General features: G+C 37.6%; 1 protein-coding gene across 1 annotated transcript in view; it reads right to left on the reverse strand.

The window, feature by feature from the left end:
* LOC134745877 (uncharacterized) overlaps positions 1 to 21949 on the reverse strand; it is a 55836-nt gene extending 33887 nt beyond the window's left edge. Inside the window, exons 1-4 of the mRNA XM_063679973.1 lie at positions 21908 to 21949; positions 8273 to 8515; positions 2832 to 2929; positions 1253 to 1387 (exon numbers count right to left, since the gene is read on the reverse strand). Coding sequence (XP_063536043.1) covers positions 1253 to 1387; positions 2832 to 2929; positions 8273 to 8515; positions 21908 to 21949 — 518 coding nt within the window. The remainder of the gene's footprint in view (positions 1 to 1252; positions 1388 to 2831; positions 2930 to 8272; positions 8516 to 21907) is intronic.
* Between the last annotated feature and the right edge of the window lie 386 nt (positions 21950 to 22335).

A 22335-nucleotide genomic window follows, 5' to 3' on the forward strand; every position in this document is an offset into this window, starting at 1 on the left:
AAGTTTAAATAAATAAATAAATATAATTTTCGTATTCAGTGATATTGTCGAAGTAATTTTAAACGACCAAAATTCTAAACGGAAGTAATATTTTCTCAAAGTAATTGAGATAAAAGGTAAACACCCGCGCGATAGCCATTTCTACTGCCGCAAGTTTCGCGCGGCGCGTATTTTATCTCCCCTTCTAATTTCCTGGCTTTACGCCCCCTTTTAACCAAATTCAATAAACTCTAATAGTAGAACTATTAATCCTAGTACAATAAAATTGTCTCAGTATTTTTCCCCACCTGAGCGCTGATACTGATTTACAACTTAATCAATCTTGATGACGATTGATTGCGATTCATTTAATTGATTTCACTGTCGGTGGGGCGCTGAACTTTGTCGTGTCGTTTGTTTTTATAATTCAATTGTTTTTTGTGGAATTCAATTCTATTTCTTGTTTGTTGGTTTATTTTTGTTTGTAAGCCAATTCTGAACCACCAGAAACAATATCGTGTTATACTTATTTAATACTTAGGTATCTTATGGGCCCCATCCAGCATAGATGTTGCTAGGGCGCCTCCCTTAAGGGGTCCACTGACTATCAGTCCGCCGGACGATATCGGCCTGTCAATTGTTCGGAACTGTCAAATTTTTGTTCTAGCTGACAGGCCGATATCGTCCGGCGGACTGATAGTCAGTGGGCCCCTTTAGGCGCATATGGTGGAAATATTTGCTGTCCTCGAGTGAATGCTCGGTATCTCAGTTGGCAGAGCGAAGGGCTATAGTGATCCAGTGTCGCGAGTTCGAACCTCGCCCGAGACAGTGAAGTTTTCCACTTTTAATTTATTTCTAATCTTTATGGCATCGTTTTCAGACGTTTAGCTGCATGCTTAATACAAAATTAACAAAGTTCAGTAGATATATGTAGGTATATAATGTAAGTAGTATTATATATGTATATGTATTTTGTCTTATTGTAGTTTGTGAAGTTATTGTTGTAGACTTGAATTTTAAACTTTTTAAAGGTATTTTTTCTAATGCTATTTAGTTTTAATTTAGTTTATTGTACCTCCTAATTGGTTAATTTATATTTCATTTCTCCACTAATTAAAGGTTGTCTGGAAGAGATCGCTCTTTAGCGATAAGGTCGCCTGTTGTTTACCTCTGTCTTCATGTATTATTTGTGTTTCCATATACATTTATTCTGTTGTGCAATAAAGAGGATTTGTATTGTATTGTACACCTTTTCTGCGAAGCCTCCGCTTACCTGAGTTCTCCGAGTTCTATTCTAAACGTGTCTTCGTCGACCGGTTTGCGCCTGTTCTTGAAAGCCAGCAGCGGGAGATCCCCCATCTGGAGCAGCGCGTTGTCAGTCATCGTGAAACGCATTGATAAGTTTGACCTGAGAAAAAAAAAACTAATGGTCAGGGAGCCCAAGAGGGGATTTTTGGAGTCACTCGAGCGCGTCAGATTAAGATATGGGGGATAACTTCCTGTTGAGTACCTCCACCAAGTATGCGTCCTTGACACAGAGCAGGGAGTCCAGGATAGCCCGTCAGAATAGTAAAAAAAAATCGCCACCTTGAAATACTCGAGCTCGTCAGATTAAGGTATGGTGAATTAGGAATTTTACGATCTGCCTGATCTTAAGATCGGCCGCCGACATATATATAACACGCCTAAGTCCGATAGGACGCCAAGGGTAAACTGTTTCAGACTAAGTGAAGGTGAGAACAGGACACAATAAACTTAATGGGCGGATGCATGTTGCAAACAATTACAGTGAGTGCCTTGCATTAACATGGCTACTTGGAAGCCGGTTTGGAATTACCATGGACATAGAGAAATAAGTAACCTTTCCACATCACCTATTCGGAAAACAGCTTTTTTTATTCCTGCTAGGAGAGATCAGTGGCACTTTTCTTCCTTGCTAGGAGAGATCAAAGTGGCACTTTCTGTTCTGGAATAAAAGTTTTTTTTTGCAACAATTTTTTTAGCTGAAATAATATTTTGTAATATAATAATTACCTTATAGGTGATGTGAAGAGCAATGTGAAGAATTTTTTCCACCTTGGGCGTTAATACCTGAATCCCTCACTATGCTGGGGAATCTACTTTAGAATCCTACGCTGTGTACGACCTCGCCGTGTATAATTATGTCATTTCACTCCCTTGTGACATAATCTAGAGGTACGATTGTCCACAACGGGTCACTCACGTATTTTAAGTCGAAGATTGCTCGACGTGTTTTGCTCCATAACGAGTAGCTTCAACGGGAGCACGCGTTGGTAGACCGATGCCGACTGGTCTGATGGTTGTTGAGTCTGCATCGATCCGCCAACGCGTGCTCCCAAACATAGTTGAATAACCAGCGCCCAAATTTTGTTCTCAAAATTCAAAATTGTTTTTGAGAATGTACGGGAGTAAATTTAATATGAGAAAGATAGAGCGTGGATTCTTCAAATGCGTCAGTGAGGATAGCGACAATCCCATGCTACTTAAAATAGTCTTAGGAGAACTTACCTAATAAATTCATTGATAAAAATGCCAATTTTTACAAAAAATGATTTTAGGGCTAATCGTTTCCATTTCTGTCGGATCAAAATCTTAAGTAGGTACCATGTATGCATACCCGGTTAAAGTAGCAACAATCACGAAAATTTGAACAAATACATACAAACAGTACAGTCGCAGGCAAAAATATCGATCCAGACAAATGGCTCAAAAATATGTGAACACGACTTTATTGTCTAAGGTACACATAAGAGCGTACACATATTTTTGAAACTTTAGGAATGTATATATATTTATGCCCTTGACTGTACCTAGTATAATTAAGAAGTTACCTTAACGTACTCCCATTGGTGAAGATGAAGAAAGCTACTTCTGACCGCTCCTGCTGCAGTCTCGTCACAAGCTTGCCCAGTTCTGTGGCCCTGCTTACCTGTACAAACCAAAAACTGAATTACCTTCGGGACATTCAAGTTTAAGTTAAGTAAGTTTTTAAGCTCTCTGTTAAGTTTTTTAGACTCTCAAGATGTCAATACTTGAGCGTACTATTACTTATTAGTGACTTATGTCTTCTGCAGAAACCTGTTCTATTTTATCTACTTCATAAAAGTGTAGTTACTATAGATACAATTTATCTATCGTATCGTAATATCAGTTCAACTATAATATTAGTGTTAAATTTTATTTCAAATCTGCAATAACTGCAAAACGTGAAATCATCACAACAAACCCTAATTAAAACATCTCAAGATATCGTTCTCTTACTAAAACCATAGTGACAATAGTTTTAACTTTTAACGTTTCATCAAGAGTACCTGATTTGACTCAGTAAACTCACGTTAGACCGGGCCGTGTCCGGGCCGGAGCTTCCGGCGCTTACTTTTCTATGACATAACAGGTGATCACGTGATGCTTTCCATAGAAAACGAAGCGCCGGAAGCTCCGGCCCGGACACGGCCCGGTCTAACGTGAGTCATCCTTAATAAAATGACCTAAGTGCTTAATAATTAAAATTATATAAAAACCTGCGCAGCAACAAGCTAAAAGGCGATTTAACCTCAATGTTTCCACGACCACAATATTTCCCGCCAGTAATTTGTTCAGTGTCAAGTCGCGCGCTCTCCACCGCGTGACGAGCTAGTTAAACCAGACGGCTATGATAAATAAAGCCACGAGGAACCAATGGAATAATCTGTGACATTCTGGAAAAAAGGACCCCGCACCACTTTCCCTTACTTCCCCTTACTTCCCCCACTACTTATAATTAAACCTGACGGTTATGGTAAATTCATTTGTGTAGTTAATGGAAAAAAGGCACTGCATGGTTTGTCCGATCTGAAAAACAAATATGTAGTAACTAACGAACTTAAATCGGCGGCATTGAGATTATAAGTATAAATGATTAGTATTTTACTATATGAATATTTAGATCTAGAACTGGATCACGAAAGAACGCTAGAGGGTTAAAGTAGATGAGAACAGGGCACTAACAGCCATTGCGGAGATCCTTCGGAGGCCGTAAGAATGGTCACAATTGGCAGGAGTAACAGTTTCTATTAATGTCCAGCAGTGAACGTCTAACTATCGGCTAAACTGTGTATGCATACAAATAAAGAATATGAATATGAATATGGTCTCAGTCAACGAACTGATTTCGTTTAAATAAATAAGGTACATGCTATAGACATCTATCAAACATTCCACGCACAATGAACAAGCTATGATTCCACCGCCGTGCAAACAAGTTGATTAGTTTTACACTACTACACCCAAATGCAATGCAATCGGTTCACTTTGTAGGAATTTATACAAACATAGAAAAGGGACGTAAGTAAGTCCCATTGCCTATGTACAAAGAGGGTCCTTTTTCCTGACAACATCACTGATAAAAACCATTTTATGATTGCGCCTTGTGCTTGAATAAATGTACCGGATTTTTTTTTTCAGCATTTGCGATCCATACCTTATTCTAATGATTTTGCCTTTCAGCTCTGTACAAGGCTAATGGAACAGTCTGGGGACTTAATTGTTAAGCCACAGCCATTAAGGGCACTATACATTAGACATTCATATTTATAAAGTATTGAACAACCAATCGCGTGTTTTACACACGTGACACATGAATTAAAGCGTAAAATTATTTTAATTGATTTTTTGTCGATAGATTTTATAAAAAATTCATAATTGCACCTCTACACGATGGCCCAGCGCTTTACCAGCAAAGTGGCCAAGATGGGTGCTCGCCATCGCTGGCCCATACCTTTGATGTGCCGAAGAAAAACCGACATTGTGGCCATCCCATCGCCATCCCGCCGCGCCATAAGCCATCCAACACCACTACCCTCTCTACACGCTGGCCCATCGTGTAGAGGAGTCATAATACGGAGCTATGGGGGTGCGCAAGGACTACAGCTAACAGAGCCACTAGCATTATCAGTAACCACTCGTACTACAAGCCGTGAGACATAAAATTTGTTCTTGTATGCAGCTATTTATTTCCCTATAGCCCTTATCTCGTTCTACTCTACTGGATGGAAAAGCTTTCCAGCCCGGATAATACCTTAACAATAACAAGCTCAATGCAAGCGTGAATAAACTCTTAAGCGCCGTGTTCTCGGAGCTTAATATTTTACCTACGGAGAATGTAGTGATAAGGGTATATTTTGTGAGAAAACGTTTTTCTTTAGTTACGGGATATCCATAACACGGGAAAACTAGTGTAGGTAAGGTGCGTTAGGGTAAGTTGAAAACAGAGATAAGACTAAAGTCTTCCGTAAGTCCTGATACAATATAATATTTTTAGTAAAACAACGGAATCCCTATTACTCTTACCTACACTAGTCGCCACCTTTGTGACATCGCTAAAAAATGAGGCAACTTGGACATAGTTTATAGTAGCTAAACAGTAAAATAACTGAGTACCTTGTAATTTTTTTATCAGTCAGTGCAAAAAATAGTAAGTACTTAACAGAATATGATTTATAATCGGAATAAATATTAACTGTGTTGTGTATAATAAGGATCATGATCGAGTTTTTAGTAATCTATTGAATTTTTTTCTAGAACCATTTTTTCTGTTCTATACAGCACAACTGAGCTTTGAATCTCTCGATTTTTGACCACTACCCACATTTGAAAGGTTTATTTTGTAGGTATATCTAATTAAGTATCTCAAGAAAAGTTCATATACGTTGATACAAATATGCCGAAACGGTGGTGCAAAGTTTCTAAGTGTTTCCGGTGTCTATGTGGATTACCTGTGTAACAGCTCTAAAAACAAAGGTCATTTTCGACAACTGCAGAAAATCAGTGCTTTTCCTAATGTTTCCTAAAACTTGTATATGACATGTATTTCAGTTAATATTTTATATAATTAAAGGAGTGACTACATCAAAAACACAAATCAAACTATATTTTATAAAACAATTTGATTTGTTCCCTAGGTGTAAGTATTTTTTGTTATTTAGGTAAGTTACAGGTTTCCAAATTTATTTTGAAATGGCTTCGACGTTCATTACATAGCCCAGTTGACATACTGATCGACTTTAGCTATTGTGGTATAAAAAACACGTGCAAGTGACTAATACGAAGCAATCTCCATTAATGGCCACAGGAAGCAATATGTCTCAATTACAGAAATTCAGACAATTGATTACAAATAACTTGACTTTATGTGAGATCAGAGACACGCAATTTGTGGGGAAGTGAAAATTGGACAGGGTCCAAAATAGAGATGTGCAAAACGTTTCACTGAGTTGAAAAGATTGATTCATGTCTTTCGCTCGCGTTGATATACCTATATCACTCATTTCGCTTATTTCGCTCAGTGGATCTGTAGACCTGTTCACGAGTGAGTAGGTCGAGATATCAATCAATAAGATACACACAGACAAAAGTGCGACCAAGAGGCGAATCACGCGATACGATCCTGCCATGTTTTCCTGACACCCTCCGAATTATTCCGAACCGCTCCGAAACCTATTCGCATCGTCTCACTCGCTCGTCATGCTCCGGCTCAACGGTTCATTCGAATCATGAGTGGGAAAGAGCGAACAAGGAACACTGAGATAGATGAGCGACTGAGCGAGTTAAATAATCAGTGAGTTGAAGAGTGAGTGAGTTCAATCAAAAGATATAGTTTATTTAAATCACTCATCGTGAACGACACATGTCTAGACTAGTCCAAAATAAAAAAGTTTTGTTGGGGTATATTCGAAAGCAGGATAATTTTGAAGATGGCAAATCTAAATACTAAACCAGATTAGAAGCACTTTCTACCTTAGCAACAGTATGGAAGATACCTTGCAGGCTTATTCTGATTTTAAAAATAGGTTAAGAATTAGATCTGGATTGGATATAATTATGGATCTGACCTGTCAGTGTCCAAAGTGACGTTTTTGGTTGAAGAAATGTCACTTTTGACACTTATCTAACCTACTAATCTAGTTTGATATCTTATCCATCCGATTCTTAACTTAAAATTAATATTTCAGACTCAATTGTGTCAATATATCTATGCGTCAATAGACATTGTAGATGAACAATAATAGGTGTCAATATGCAGTCAACTGTAAGATCGTGGGAGTTATGCAAAAAGGAAAACGACGTTAACGCTTTAAAATTGCGGTCACGCAGGCGATACGGCGAATTCCAGGAAAGAATTTGACTGCATCTTCGTTTCCACCAAATGTCATCATTTTGTAACGCAAGTTTGTATTAAACAGAAAGAGATGAATGCATAAGTAGTTGTCACTTGATAGTGACTCAGGGTCGCCTACCTATCCACTTGATTAAAACCTCCACCTCCAACTTAAATCTAAAGAAGAGTAGCTTTCCGCATAGATTTTCGTCCATAATTATATTGTAAACCTCGCACAGTAACATTGACAACCGGCATCATATGCGCGTGCAATGAAGTTAGAGACAGGTGGGTTAATGTACGTAAATCTATGTGGAAAGCGTCTCTGCTTTAGCTATGAATATGCTTGCTAGGACTCACTTGTTCTTCCACATCAGCGACTTCTCTGCCATTAGTAACGCTGTTGCGCAGTGACAGGTAGTCTGCAAAATCAGGGCGAGGATGGGGATGAACGGCAGTAGCAACAGACGCCACAGTTGACAGCGACGGCTACGTGTTTCAACTTGTCGTGGAGAGTAGTCCGATAGGTCTTTCAATGATAATTACGAGGTCTAAATGTAGCTTTTGTGCCTAAAATGCGCCTATATTTACTCTCTATTTGAAAACCTTTAACTTATACGTTTGCCAGGCTGAATACACTTGTTCTTCAATATCCGAGACTTATCCGGCGTTGGTGACAGCGTAGTCTGCATAATCAGAGCGAGGATGGGGATAAACGGCAGTAGCAACGGACGCCTTATAGCTTGCCACGGCGGTTGAAACAAAAAGAGGTAATCATTAAACCAGAATCTCACCTGACGTTAAGTGGCGATGAAATGGAGGAATCATTTACTCTGGATTTAAAAAGCTCCAAGCTATGTCTAGCTGGAAATATGCTTGCTAGAACTTACATGTTCGTCAACATCAGCTTCTCTGCTCTGCACAATTAGGGAGAGGATGGGGATGAACGGCAGTAGCAGCAGACGCCAGAGTTCACAGCTGCGGCTGCATATTTCAACTTGTGGGGGATCGTCGGATGGGTCTTTCAATGATAATCAAGACTGTCACGAGGAGGTCGAAATGAAGCATTTTCCCCTAAAATGCGCCTATTTACTCCTTGTTTTAAAACCTTCAACGTATATGCTTGCTAGCACTCACTTGTTCTTCCACATCAGCGACTTCTCTGCCATTAGTGACGCTGTTGCGCAGTGACAGCGTAGTCTGCACAATCAGGGCGAGTATGGGGATGAACGGCAGTAGCAACAGACGCCACAGTTGGCAGCGGCGGCTACGACACCAGCGCCGGAGCCGGCAGCGGCGGTCCGGCTTGCCCGAGCTGGGGGAAGCTGTGGAACATACACATTTTGTATTATGTGAACGGCGCGTTACACCTTTAACAGCCTATAAATATTGTTGAAGGTAAATCTTGAAACTTTAAACATTCACCTTCCTAAAAGGGACCCTATTACTAAGACTCCGCTGTCTGTCTGTCTGTCCGTCTGTCCGTCTGTCACCAGGCTGTATCTCATGAACCGTGATACACAGATTTCACAGATGATGTAACCGTGATAGGTAGACAGTTGAACTTTTTACAGATGATGTTTTTCTGTTGCCGCTATAACAATAAATACTAAAAACAGAATAAAATAAATATTTAAGTGGACTCCCATACAACAAACGTGATTTTATTGCCGTTTTTTGCGTAATGTTACGGAACCCTTCGTGCGCAAGTCCGACTTGCACTTGGCCGGTTTTTTAAGCCAGGTAGTGTTGGGCATGGTAGGCAATGTTGACTGAATGACGGTACATTCTTCAAATGTTGCAATTTTCCCTAAAGGCGTCAACATGGAGTTGAGGGTTTAACGACTTTTACAGGGACAAAATGATGCAGGGAGGGGAGGAGAGAGATTTTAAACTGTAATCCAGTACTTAATTATAAACCTTTTTTTTGCGTTCCTCTAAATTTGTTAGGTAGTAAACAATTAGTTTATTACGCGGCGATCATCCATTTCTGGACGAAGGCCTCCTCCATCTCATGCCAGTCGTTCCTATTTTGGGCCAGGCGGGTCCAACTTTATATTTATTATTACGATTTAAATTTCGGTTCGTGTAAAATCTCTCGTGTCTCATTCGAAGATCAGCGCTGGAAATCGCTAGCAACTTGCCAAGATGAGGCCGTTTCGTGGCACTTTGTTCTTTGTAAACTAGTACGTTTTCCTTATTGACCAAAGCGTTAGCGAAGGTCTCCGTTTTGACTCATGCAATTAGCTTTCGTATGTCCGGATGTGCTAACAGGTCGCAATTCTCAACTGATTCTCGTGAAATTTTGTGACCTGATTCTATGATTAAATAGTTTTTTTTTGTCAATCCAGTTTTTTTTAATGCGGAAAACTTTGGTATAAAGGACAAGCGCCGATTGCGTCTATGGCTCTTAAGATCATACTTATACTTTTAGTTCACTATGATAACGACTCAACGAACTAAGTATTTTTCACTTTTACATTTCCTAAGCTTAACGCGAGGTCCAAAGCTCACAGAGCGACTAGTACAGTCGCCATCAGATATATCGGAGCGGCCGAGGTGAACAAAAATATCTGAACACGCACTCTAACTCCTTGACAATAGACGCGTGTTCACATGTTTGTGAGCACCTTGGCCACTCCGATATATCTGATGGCGACTGTACCTATGTATTATGTTTCGTTTGTGTTCACGAATAAAAATATTTGTTTCTATTACTAAAATATACGTAACGTTAATAGTTGGACGATAATGGGAGCATAAGAATAAGTAACCCGTGTTATATTATATCCATTTTGTAGATAGCAAATAACAATAGCAATAATTGACAACATGACAGTGATTATATTATTATCTTTCGTGATATTTGCTTAAAAGCTTCTTGCTTTGTGTCCAACATGGAAACTGATGTGATATTATGACATATATATGTGTTTTGATCTTATTTTGATACAAACTTGAAGATCTTTCACGCTGATTGGTGTGAAGTGAAAGTCGTGCGTGAAATGCGGGTCAATCACCAAGACGATTGGCAAGGTCGTATCAAAACCAGTTGAAAACCATACCAAATAGTTTAATCAGAATCGACCTCACGGACTGTAGCTACAGACCAATAAAGGAAGACTCACGTTAGACCGGGCCGTGTCCGGTCCGGAGCTTCCGGCGCTTACATTTCTATGACATGACAGGTGATCACGTGATGCTTTCCATAGAAAACGAAGCGCCGGAAGCTCCGGCCCGAACACGGCCCGGTCTAACGTGAGTCATCCTTAAGGTGAGTCATATTTAAAAAGTCCAAATAACTTTATTCAATAAACACATCCATAATTTAAACATGTTCAAAAATAATTGAATACCTTAAAAACGAATACATACATTCAATTTCATCACGTAACACGAAACTATTACTACAACACAACATACATCAAAAACTAAAGAAATAAAAACACAAATAAGCAAACCAATAACAACTAATCAAATAACCCACCACGAGTCATTCCAGGCGCAAAAGTTCCCAACACGCTCGATGCATTTCAGCGTTGAATCGCAATAGGTAACCTTTGCACCAGAGAATGACCCGGAGCGGGGATCAAGACCCCTCTAACGCAAAGCGACTCCCGAGCTCCCTAAAGAAAGACCGTGCCTCTGAGCACCAACACCAACACCCGTTGCTTGAAATGTAATATACAGTCTGGCAAAAAGGAGTAGAAATTAAAAAGTGGCAACACTGTAGTGTCGTCCCGTTTTTCTTAGATTGATTTGAAAGGGACGACAATACAGTGTTGGCACTTTTTAATTTCCACTCTTTTTTGTCAGACTGTAAAAATTACATTTCAATGTAGCTAAAATTTTAAATAATTTAAATTTAAATAATAGCTTTTACTGCTAAAAAAGACGCAATTCTTGATCTTGATGTGTAAAAGTTTGTAAGATAAAATCTATAACACCGAAACAAATTTAAAAGGGGGGAAAGTTTTCAAAACGAAAATGTAAACAATTTTTGCGATGAGAAATGATATTTATCAGATTTGGATGGCTGCCAAGCCTTTTTACAAGCTTTTATTTAACTTCCAATGTTTGTTTGTAATAGGTAGGTAACTAATACATAGAATATATGTTTGTTCGGGTCAAATTTTCACACATACTTCCCATTAAGGATGACTCACGTTAGCCCGGGCCGTGACCGGGCCGGAGCTTCCGGCGCTTCGTTTTCTATGGAAAACATCACGTGATCACCTGTCATGTCATAGAAAAGTAAGCGCCGGAAGCTCCGGCCCGGTCACGGCCCGGTCTAACGTAATTCATCCTTTATTCGATGAACCTGAAAGTTCACAAACAGGTAATATGTAAGTTGGGTGACAATGCAATTATGGTACCATCGAGCTGATTTGAAAATGGACACAGGAGGTGGCCATATGAACTCTATGATAAAACAGCGCAACCTACCTATAACCTACTAATATTATAGTTAGAATTGTCTCAATAAGTATTAGTTGCCTGTTGAAAGAAAAGTATAGTCGGCGATAAAATGTTGTATAAAATTAAATTGTCAAAAAAACATTTATTTTGAATTATATGAATTTGAATGTTTCATTAGAACTTACACCTTAAATATCTACTAGTCGCTGAGTGAGCTGTAGACTGCAAACTAACATGGCTCTGGCTTTTATTGATCCTTATTTTGAAAATTTTCCAAATATTGATTCGACGAAAAAGTTCTATATAATTACCGACCCTGCTCACCAAATTTTCCGAGAATCGGTTGAGAATCCGTCATTTCTAGGGTTCGGTACCCAAAGGGTAAAAACGGGACCCTATTACTAAGACACCGCTGTCTGTCTGTCTATCTGTCTGTCTGTCCGTCTGTCACCAGGCTGTATCTCTGTATCTCATGAACCGTAATAGCTAGACAGTTGAAATTTTCACATTGATGTATTTCTGTTGCCGCTATAACAACAAATACTAAAAGACAGAATAAAATAAATATTTAATTGGGGCTCCCATACAACAAGCGTGATTTTTTTGCCTTTTTTTGCGTAATGGTACGGAACCCTTCGTGCGCGAGTCCGACTTGCGCTTGGCCGGTTTTTTTACTAATGAAATACCCATTTTAATAAACGCACATACTAAATGTTGTAAGGCATAATATAATAGAATTCACCTCAATATGATGATGGCCATTTAGAAAACGAGGTTTCGTTTTCGACATTTTCCTCCTCCAAAACTTAAACAATCGTAACGAAATTTTGGGATCAGAATAAGAAAGAATTTATTTGTGTATGACCGTTTTGATTTTTGCGTTTATTGCTGCCGATTTTGTATGCTAGGCATCTGTTTACGGCGCATTTATTTGTCCGTTTTTAGTGTTATTGGAAGTAACCTAGTTCTTATAAAAACAAGAATATCAAAAAAAGCAAAACATTTGAACTCATATAAAAAAATACTCATCTATGGCCAAAATCTAGACAGGAAAATGTCGAAAACGTTTGTATGGAAAAATTACCACGTATGTATCCTCTTAATAAGGTACAAATTATCTAACCTGCACAGGCTTATTTAATTATGGATAACTTTCATGGCTTTATCCACGTGATAAAATAACTGTCACTTTTTAACAGCACAGGAGTCGTAGCACGGTACGCTTATCACCATGCCTGTCACGTTCTAACAAGTATGTGAGTGCGAAAGTGACGGACTTAGTGATAGGGGAAACCATGCTGGATTGAAAGTGACGGACACCGTTTTATCACGCTGTAGACAAGAACGAGCATCATATCCGTACTGATCTGGTGTGATTCTTTATTGATAATTTTAATTCAAATTGTTTCTACTCAATTAGTAGGCTGTAATCAAAATGCTAAAACGTTTACAATATCTGATTATACCCCAGCAAGCTCGGCCAAGTTTCGCCTTCCCATATAAATCGAGTTTCGTTCTCATTTTAAAACTACGTATTGGATTATAAAAAGCACATACAATGACATGAGGTATGTCTAGTCCTGTAGTTAGTTTATATAGCTCCAGTTTTTAAAACAAACGAAATAGAGCAAATAAAAAATTGTATGAAAATCTTAAATTCGCTGTAATTTTTTAACTATGGTATCTGAAGCTACATAAACTAATTACAGGACAAGACATACCTTATCCTATTGTAAGTACAAAGTTTCAGAGCAATCTAGCTAGTAGTTTTAAAATGAGAGGCTGACTACGTTTGTATGGAGAACCGAGCTTGCTAGGGACTCTTTTAAGTAACAACGCTAAAACATTCCTTAAAAGGTTGTAAAATTTCTTGCTGCTAATGAAATAACTAAAGGCCCCTTAAAAGTATATTATCCTATTTTAATTGAAAACGATGTTTAGCTTTATTTGCCCTTTTAGGTAGAAATTTGATAAATCAAAGGCAACGTTTGATCGAAAGTTCAATGGAATTTCCAAGTATAGTTAAATACCTACTTTTTTATCCAGGAAAATTTATACTTACATTTTTTAATACTTATTTAACTAGATATCACTCTGTACTTCATTTTATCGAGCAATAGTATTTTATGTAACTGCTACATAATGAAAAGTATTAAATTAGGAGTGTGGTGTGGGTTTATTAATGCCTAATTATGTACAGTTAACATACACTGCTTTATATACCCACATTTTATAAGCTTTCTATGGTTTCAGCAGCCGCATGTTACGACCGTCATTGCGGCATCTCCTCCATCATCATTCATCAATCATCATCAGTCATGTTTGCAATTGACATTTCATTTCGAAAACGTCATTTCGACTGATACTAGAGTAATGTTTGTAATTTGAATTTCATTCATTATTAAATCGATATCGATGTCATTATTATGCAATATTAATATTTTCACAGAATAAAATATATGTGTCTAGATAAAACATGTGATGAAATGAAACCTTTTCTACTACAGCAGTCGCAAATCCCATTTAGCTTGCAAATCCTTTCCAGTTTTATTTTCATTAAAGAACAATCCCTTGCTTCCTTTGACTTGGTAATCTGGATTTAACTTTTTGTAAGTACCTATTGGTAAACCTCGTAGTAAACTTTAAGTAAGTTTCTTTCAACCTTTCTATTTCAAATCGTCATTTTGTGTGATGTAATTAATGGACGACCCCCTAGTAGGATGTACCATGGGAAATTTTCCAAAGAGTTGCGAAATTTTCACATGGAAAAATTTCGGAAATTTCTTATATTTTTGTATCGGCCGGGATCGAAATATTCTGTTTCTAAAATTAAAGTTTTAGATCCTAGAATTTCCTATGAAATTTTGCTGAAATTTCTGATAGTTTTTCCAACTTTTTTGAAGATTTCCACATTTTTCACATCTGTACTATTTACCTACATAAATTTCGTTATATTAAAATGGAACCAAAAGATATCAAAACGATTTCATATATCAAGGTATTACATCCTCCATAAAAGATAATCTAATGTGACATATAGAATAAGTTCTAGCACAATGTTTAATGAAAACGCCTGACTGAGCTCTGATAAGGGCAGACAGACTCATTTAGATGAAAAAAATATCATTTTCTTTTCGACTGCGTCAGAGATTCTGTTCAAACATTACGATATTTAGCCGAGTAAGAATTTTACAAATAAGTTATTGATCGATAAAAGATTATCCCCTTTATTCATAAAACTTTACGGGCCTGATTTAGTTAAATTATGTTTTATCCGTTTCTTACAAATACATAAGTCAAAATGACAGATAAAGATAAAAGATTGATAGCTAATTCAGGCCGGAAACGCGTTTATGAATAACGCCATACAAATATCTAAGCGAATCAGCTAAAAAGTAATACGTTGGAAAACATCAACTATAGAGACCCTGGTCTAAATATTAGTATTATCCGTCCGGATGGTGTCCGTTTCGCTACGCATTTGATTTATAATAATTATTTAGTATTCCTATGTTTGTAGGGTTCCGTACCCAAAGGTTAAAAACGGGACCCTATTAATAGACTCCGCTGTCTGTCTGTCTATCCGTCTGTCACCAGGCTGTATCTCATGAACCGTGATAGCTAGATAGTTGAAATTTTCACAGATGATGTATTTTTGTTGCCGCTATAACAACAAATACTAATAACAGAATAAAATAAATATTTAAGTGGGGCTCCCAAACAACAAACGTGTTTTTTTGCCTTGTTTTGCGTAATGGTACGGAACCCTTCGTGCGCGAGTCAGACTCGCACTTGGCCGGTTTTTTAGTATATCATGTAAACAATTTCTACCAAAAAATATTATACTGTTTTATACATAATAATGATTTACAAACAAATTGTAAGTTAGTGTAAATACAGAAATAAGTTTTGTAACCCTTTTTCACAAAGCCATAGGCACAAAGACCTTTCCTTTTTGGCAATATGCCATTGTGTGAAAAAGAACCATTCTGTACAGTCCAAGGGTTCGTCTTTTTTATTAGGGTTCCGTACCCAAAGGGTAAAAACGGGACCCTATTACTAAGACTCCACTGTCCGTCCGTCCGTCCGTCCGCCATGAACCGTGATAGCTAGACAGTTGAAATTTTCACAGATGACGTATTTCTGTTGCCGCTATAACAACAAATACTGAAAACAGAATAAAACAAATATTTAAGTTGAGCTCCCATACAATAATCGTGATTTTTGCCGTTTTTTTGCGTATGGTACGAAACTACGAAACCCTTCGTGCGCGAGTCCGATTCGCACTAGGGCGGTTTTTAGGGTTCCGTACCCAAAGGGTAAAAACGGGACCCTATTACTAAGACTCCGCTGTCCGTCTGTCCGTCAGTCCGTCTGTCCGTCTGTCTGTCACCAGGCTGTATCTCATGAGCCGTGATAGCTAGACAGTTGAAATTTTCACAGATGATGTATTTCTGTTGCCGCTATAACAACAAATACTAAAAAGTACGTACCCACGGTGCGCGAGTCCGACTCGCACTTGGCCGGTTTTTTTTTACTTACATAATGCTCTAATCTAATTCCTTGATATTTGAAAGCTCAACCAGTACGTTGTGGATATTATGAGAAAATTTATGTTGGTGTGTTTTGGAGCGTATCGTAAAACGGGGTCAATATAATTCGCGGGTTCAATAGAATTTCACGGCATTGAAAAAAGTTTGAACAACTTTGGTGTTCGGACCATTTATAAGGCGTTTTGTATCAATACTTGAACCCACACCTTTAGCCAATTTCGACAAGTTAATAAAATATAAGGATTACACCGAGTGGAGGATGTCATGGGACGTACGGTCCGTTACAGATGGACAGCATTTGAACTGCACCGTCGGTGCAAAATGGCAGTTTGCATGTAGTTCCAATGCAGCCGAACTGCATCTGAACTGCAAACTAACAGCGTTCGTTTGCTTACGACAGCATTTATACGTCACTTTGCTACCGAGTAGACTCAACTCCCCTTGAGTTGAGTCAAAATTATTTTTGTTGTCTTGTTTCTGACCGGTCGCATCTAATGTATTTTATCGTGATTTTATCAAATAAATAAATAAAGTTGTGCTATTGCATCTTTCTAGCTGTAGATTATAATTCTCTTAAGAAAAATTAAAAACCAAATTTCACCCCATACAAAAAGCTACACCGTCACATTTTTTGGGGACAAAAAACCAGAACGAAAAAAGTGTGTGCGTGTAATCTTTACGCGCGATTGAAGTAAAACTTCTTTGACGATGACCTTTATCGCTATGTTGGCACTTTGACGTGTGTCCTATTGTGCGTGTGTCACTACTGAGCGTTACTTCCGTCAGAAAAATTTGACGTAGTTAATGAAATCTAAAATGTTCTAGGCTACCTACAGTACCTACAGGTTAAAGCGATGGACTAAATGTGCCATTTTCAACCAAAGGGGTACTTATTGTTGCTTGTCAGTAAGGCACTATTTCCATATAGCTTCAATTAGAAATCAACCTTATCAACAAGCGACAATGTGGTACCTTTTGATTGAAAACGTCACAAATATTGTACTACGGAACAAAAACTGAACGCATGCCTAATAAAACGATTATCAAATTTAATTTCCGCCAGACCGTGACTCGCTCTCATAAGATGAGATCCCACAAAAAGCGACATCTATGGCTCAAAAAAGATGGATGGCTAATATCATTATAAAATAACTTTCGCACCCCTATGCTGTGAATATTAGAAATATTGCCTAAAGGATGACTCACGTTAGACCGGGCCGTGTCCGGACCGAAGCTTCCGGCGCTTCGTTTTCTATGGAAAGCATCACGTGACCACCTGTCATGTCATAGAGAAGTAAGCGCCGGAAGCTCCGGCCCGGACACGGCCCGGTCTAACGTGAGTAATCCTTAACGGGGTGAAAATCTGAAAATCGTTATGAGTCTTTCCTGATTTAATAGCTTTAATTTCTTGCTGGTAGCTTAAGAGGCCGGTGTCGATTTTAGTCGCAAAAATGTAAAATTGATAGATTTAGTCGGTGAAATTGTACACCTTTTGTTACCTAATTGAAATAACAAGTACTGGTTTCTATTAGCACGTCTTCTTATCTTACCTTTTATCAGATCAATTTTTTGAAAACAGACTCATTAAATTGTTTGCTTTTCTAATGGACGTCTAGGTAAACGCGCGTAAAGCACTGATTTTGTCGCTCTTATTTGTAAATATCGAAAAGTTTGGACGGCTAAACATGATAATTTTGTATTACACATATCCTGTACTTGCGGTTTATCAGACTACATTTTTATTATTATGACTTTGAAGTAGTGTAAATGAAAGTTAGACGAAATAAATTTTCTCCAGAAATTACTTCAAAACTAGTGACAATTTCTCTGAAAATCGACTTAATTTCAACGTAATTTTCATACTTAAACAATCTACAACATTTGCTGAAACTTCTTATACATCAATTTGTATAATTTACCACCATACATTTTTGATGACTTTAAAAACTGCCCCTTCTTTTCATATATTACCGGTGACGCACGCTCGCGACCTCATTATTAAAAGGCAAGATGAGAAGACGTGCTAATAGAAACCAATACTTGTTATTTAGATATTACGTAACAAAACGTGTATAATTTCAACGACTAAATCTATCAATTTTAAATTTTTGCTCCAAAATCGACTACGGCCTCTTAAAAGCATTGTTAAAGTTCTTAATAGCTGTATGATTAAACTCTTGGTAAAATATACACAAACCATTGACTACATTATTATTATACTTATTGTCAATTTAATTTATTTATTTAAAAGTTTTAATCAGGCAACAAGGCCCCATTACAAATAGGTAGTTATGGAGAGAATAGGCTGTGTACCAAATTTCAACTTTATTGGTCCAGTAGTTTCGGAGAAAATAGGCTGTGACAGACGGACAGACAGACAGACGATAAATAACATTACGAATATGTTCTGATTATTGAGAATAGGTTTTGCAAACCTATTTTCAGTATGTTACATTTTAAGATAAATATTTACATATTTTTATAACTTTTATATTTTTACCACAATGAATAAACATATACATATATACTCAATTACTTTGCTTTTCTCATATACCTACCAGTAATCGCTCAAAGTTTTGTTTGCAAAAATAAAATTTTATTCAAATTATTAACACGAAACAAAATAATAACTAAATTCTCTTCTTCTTTAATTTAATGGGATTATTAAAACTTTACTCATCATAAAATATTTTTTAAAAGATTGAGCCTATTGGCTTTGTGTAAACTTTATCATCGACCCCGAAATAATACTTACATATAATAAACAATTACACAGGAACCGGGGGCGATCACTAGTACTAGGGAAAAATATCGATAATTTAATTTATCGATGTAGGCAATCCCTACCTGTCAATAAATTTTGCTCCATATAATCCGTTGAATCATGATATTGCGCTCTTTTTCCGTGAGGAAAAAATTCAAGTCTATTATTTGAATCCGCTGAAATTTTCACGCGTAACCACATACACGTCACGTGTACACCTACGTGAAAACGTTATTAATATGGAAATGTAAGGGTTGGTGGAGGATTCTGTTATAACAATTTGATATGGTTTTCATCTTATTTTGATTCGGACTTGAGTCGTGTTATCACTTTCGACGTGTTGCCTTTCTGTCGCACTTGTAAATTCGTACGTAAGTGTGACAGGGAGGCAACACGTCGAACGTGGTTCGCGGTAGGCCCTCAGGCCTATAGTTGTGTCAAACAAAGCTGCAAGCGAATACGTAGTGTGCTCTCCCTCACACCTGCCTGCGGCGGGCGGCGTCCTGTCTCGTTTTTAGTTGCTTCGCGAGCAGCGAGTTTTTAACACAACTATAGTCAAGATGACAATCGTACATCGACAAACGCATCTCGCTCGTACTCGCATATTAATGCGAGAGAGATGTATATAGAAAGTAAGTTAGTGAGTTACGCAGACGTTAGCGAATAGGTCAGTTTGACACTGTGGCAGTCAGTTTGGCAGTCATGGTAAGAATGGTAAGGCTAGTAAGTGCGAGCGAGCTGCTTATCTGATATCGAGTCCCCGGCAAGCTCGGCCGAATTTCACCTTCCCATACAAACGGAGTTTCGTTCTCATTTTAAAATTACGTGTTGGATTGTAACGAAACTTTGCATATACCATGTCATTACATGAGGTATAATTAGGTCTGTAATTAGTTTATATAGCTCCAGTTTATAAAACAAACGAAATGGAGCAAAAACAAGTTTTGTATGAAAAACTTAAATTCGCTATATTTTATTACTATGGTATCTGAAGCTAGATAAACTAATTACAGACCTAGATATAACTTATCCTATTGCAAGTACAAAGTTTCAGAGCAATCTAGCTAGTCGTTTTAAAATGAGAGCGTAACTACGTTTGTATGGAGAACCGAGCTTGCCGGGGACTCTTAAGAAATTGCTAAATCAGAATCTACTTCCAGATAATGATATAATAATGGATTGTGCCTTTACGAAACACATTTCCTATTGGAACATTATTTTGTGAGGATGAGAAACAATACAATTTTCCTGTTGTTTTTTTTTGTTGTTTTATAAGATAATGAAAGGAATTCACAAAGGGGCCATTTGGAGATTAGGTGGTTTAGCTTTAAGTCCCCGGCAAGCTCGGCCGAATTGCACCGTCCCATACAAACGTAGTTCCGGTCTTATTTTAAAACTACTTTTTGGATTGTAATGAAGCTTTGCACATACAATAACATGAGTTATATCTAGGTCTGAAATAAGTTTATATAGCTCCAGTTTATAAACAAACGAAATAGAGCAAAAACAAGTTTTTTATGAAAAACTTAAATTCTCAATTTTTTTTTAAACTATGGTATCTAAAGCTGCAATAACCAATTACAGACCTTATCCTATTGTGAGTAGGTACAAAGTTTCAGAGCAATCTAGGTAGTCGTTTTTAAATGAGAGCGGAACTACGTTTGTATGGAGAACCGAGCTTGCCGGAGACCCTTAATAGAAATAAATATACACGAGTAGCTAAATGTATCTGTAACATACTAAAAAGCGTTCTATTTCAAAATAAACTTTTTTTAAATTCCTGTTCATCGCTAAAGTCAAAATTTGGTACCTATAGAGATAGCTTGAGTCCCAGAGGAAATGGAATAGTTTTTATCCCAAAAATCATCCCATCAGGGTGTAAAAAGGGAGGTGGAAGTTTGTATGGGGAATCAATAACCGCTGAACCGATTTAGGTGAAATTTCGTATGGTCTACATCTTTGATTTTGTTGAAAATGATACCAAACTGGACTTAGTATCTAAACTTAAACAGCTATATGAATAAAATGGGAGACCTAACTTCATTTCGGTGCCTAAAGGATGACTCACGTTAGACCGGGCCGTGACCGGGCCGGAGCTTCCGGCGCTGACTTTTCTATGACATGACAGGTGATCACGTGATGCTTTCTATAGAAAACGAAGCGCCGTCGGTCACGGCCCGGTCTAACGTGAGTCATCCTTAACTTCGTCCAAGTAAATTTTCCATGTAATAATTATACTATGAAACATATATCCATTGAATTCACGATAAATAGAGCTGCGTTAAAATAGTTACCAATTAAAAATCTACGTTAAATAACCTTACTTAGCCAATTCTCTTTATTATGAAAATTACATTCAACTTACTTGACGAAGTTGGGCACCAAAATGAACTTAGGTCTCCCATTTCATTCATATAGTTGTGGAAGTTTAGGTACTAAGTCCAGTTTGGTATCATTTACTTTGAATCAGAATCCTAAATGTTAATTTACTAGACGCGCATGAAACAATTTATAGTGGAATTATAATTAAATGCTAGTTAAAGCGAAGTTATATACTTACTAATGGCAAGTTTAGGGTACATAGTTTTACCAATCCCTTATTTTCAATTAACACGTTCACGGACAGTCCGTCGAGAGACGTAAAAGGAGACCCTCGTGATATGGCACCACGTCTGTAGCCGATGATTTTTACTTTGACAAAACCGCAATTCCTACCACAGACGGCGAGGATTACAATGAAGTCAAGTATCTTATGCCGTTTTAGGTACACCACACGGCTCTCTGGTATCACAGCAAAATCCTCAGTGACTTACTTACCTACTTTATTCATCACCACCACCAGTAAAGGGCCATGACGCATACTGTGTCACGACACGGCTGAGAACTTTACGGCTATAGACGAGATGCTGTATCACGAGCCTCTTCAATGTATGAAAATATATACAAACGAAGCTGTCAATATGTGGTACAACTTTTATAGAAAATACTATATGGAGTTCCGTCCATAGACGGATAAACACCTTATATAGGATTTACCTGTGCCACATCACGCAGTTTCGATGAACGTCTTCTCTTCATCTTCTCAAATGACTTTTTCGTCTAAGACGGTATTAACTCTGTTAAACAAAAGCCATTGTCTCTTTTATAACTGAAACATTGTTAACAGGGTTTGCTTGTGCTATTGTGTAGCTAATTGGTAGTCATCTTTGTATTTTCAATTAATTGTACCAATTAATTATTAATTCCACAACAAATTGTAGAAGCTTCACAAATACTTTACCGAGTTGAGATGATTTTCCGGGAAAAGTAAGTAGGATTTCCTTTACAAAGTCTTAACTCAAGTCAAGTTCTTCAACAGTTTTCTTTTAAAACACAACTTTCATGAAGAACTTTCTTACTTTACCATTTGAGTTAAAATAATAAATACCTGCTGTTACCCGCAATAACTGTATTATACTTTACAA

Source organism: Cydia strobilella, chromosome 12 (assembly GCF_947568885.1).
Source record: "Cydia strobilella chromosome 12, ilCydStro3.1, whole genome shotgun sequence".
In the NCBI taxonomy this organism is placed as follows: Eukaryota; Metazoa; Arthropoda; class Insecta; order Lepidoptera; family Tortricidae; genus Cydia; species Cydia strobilella.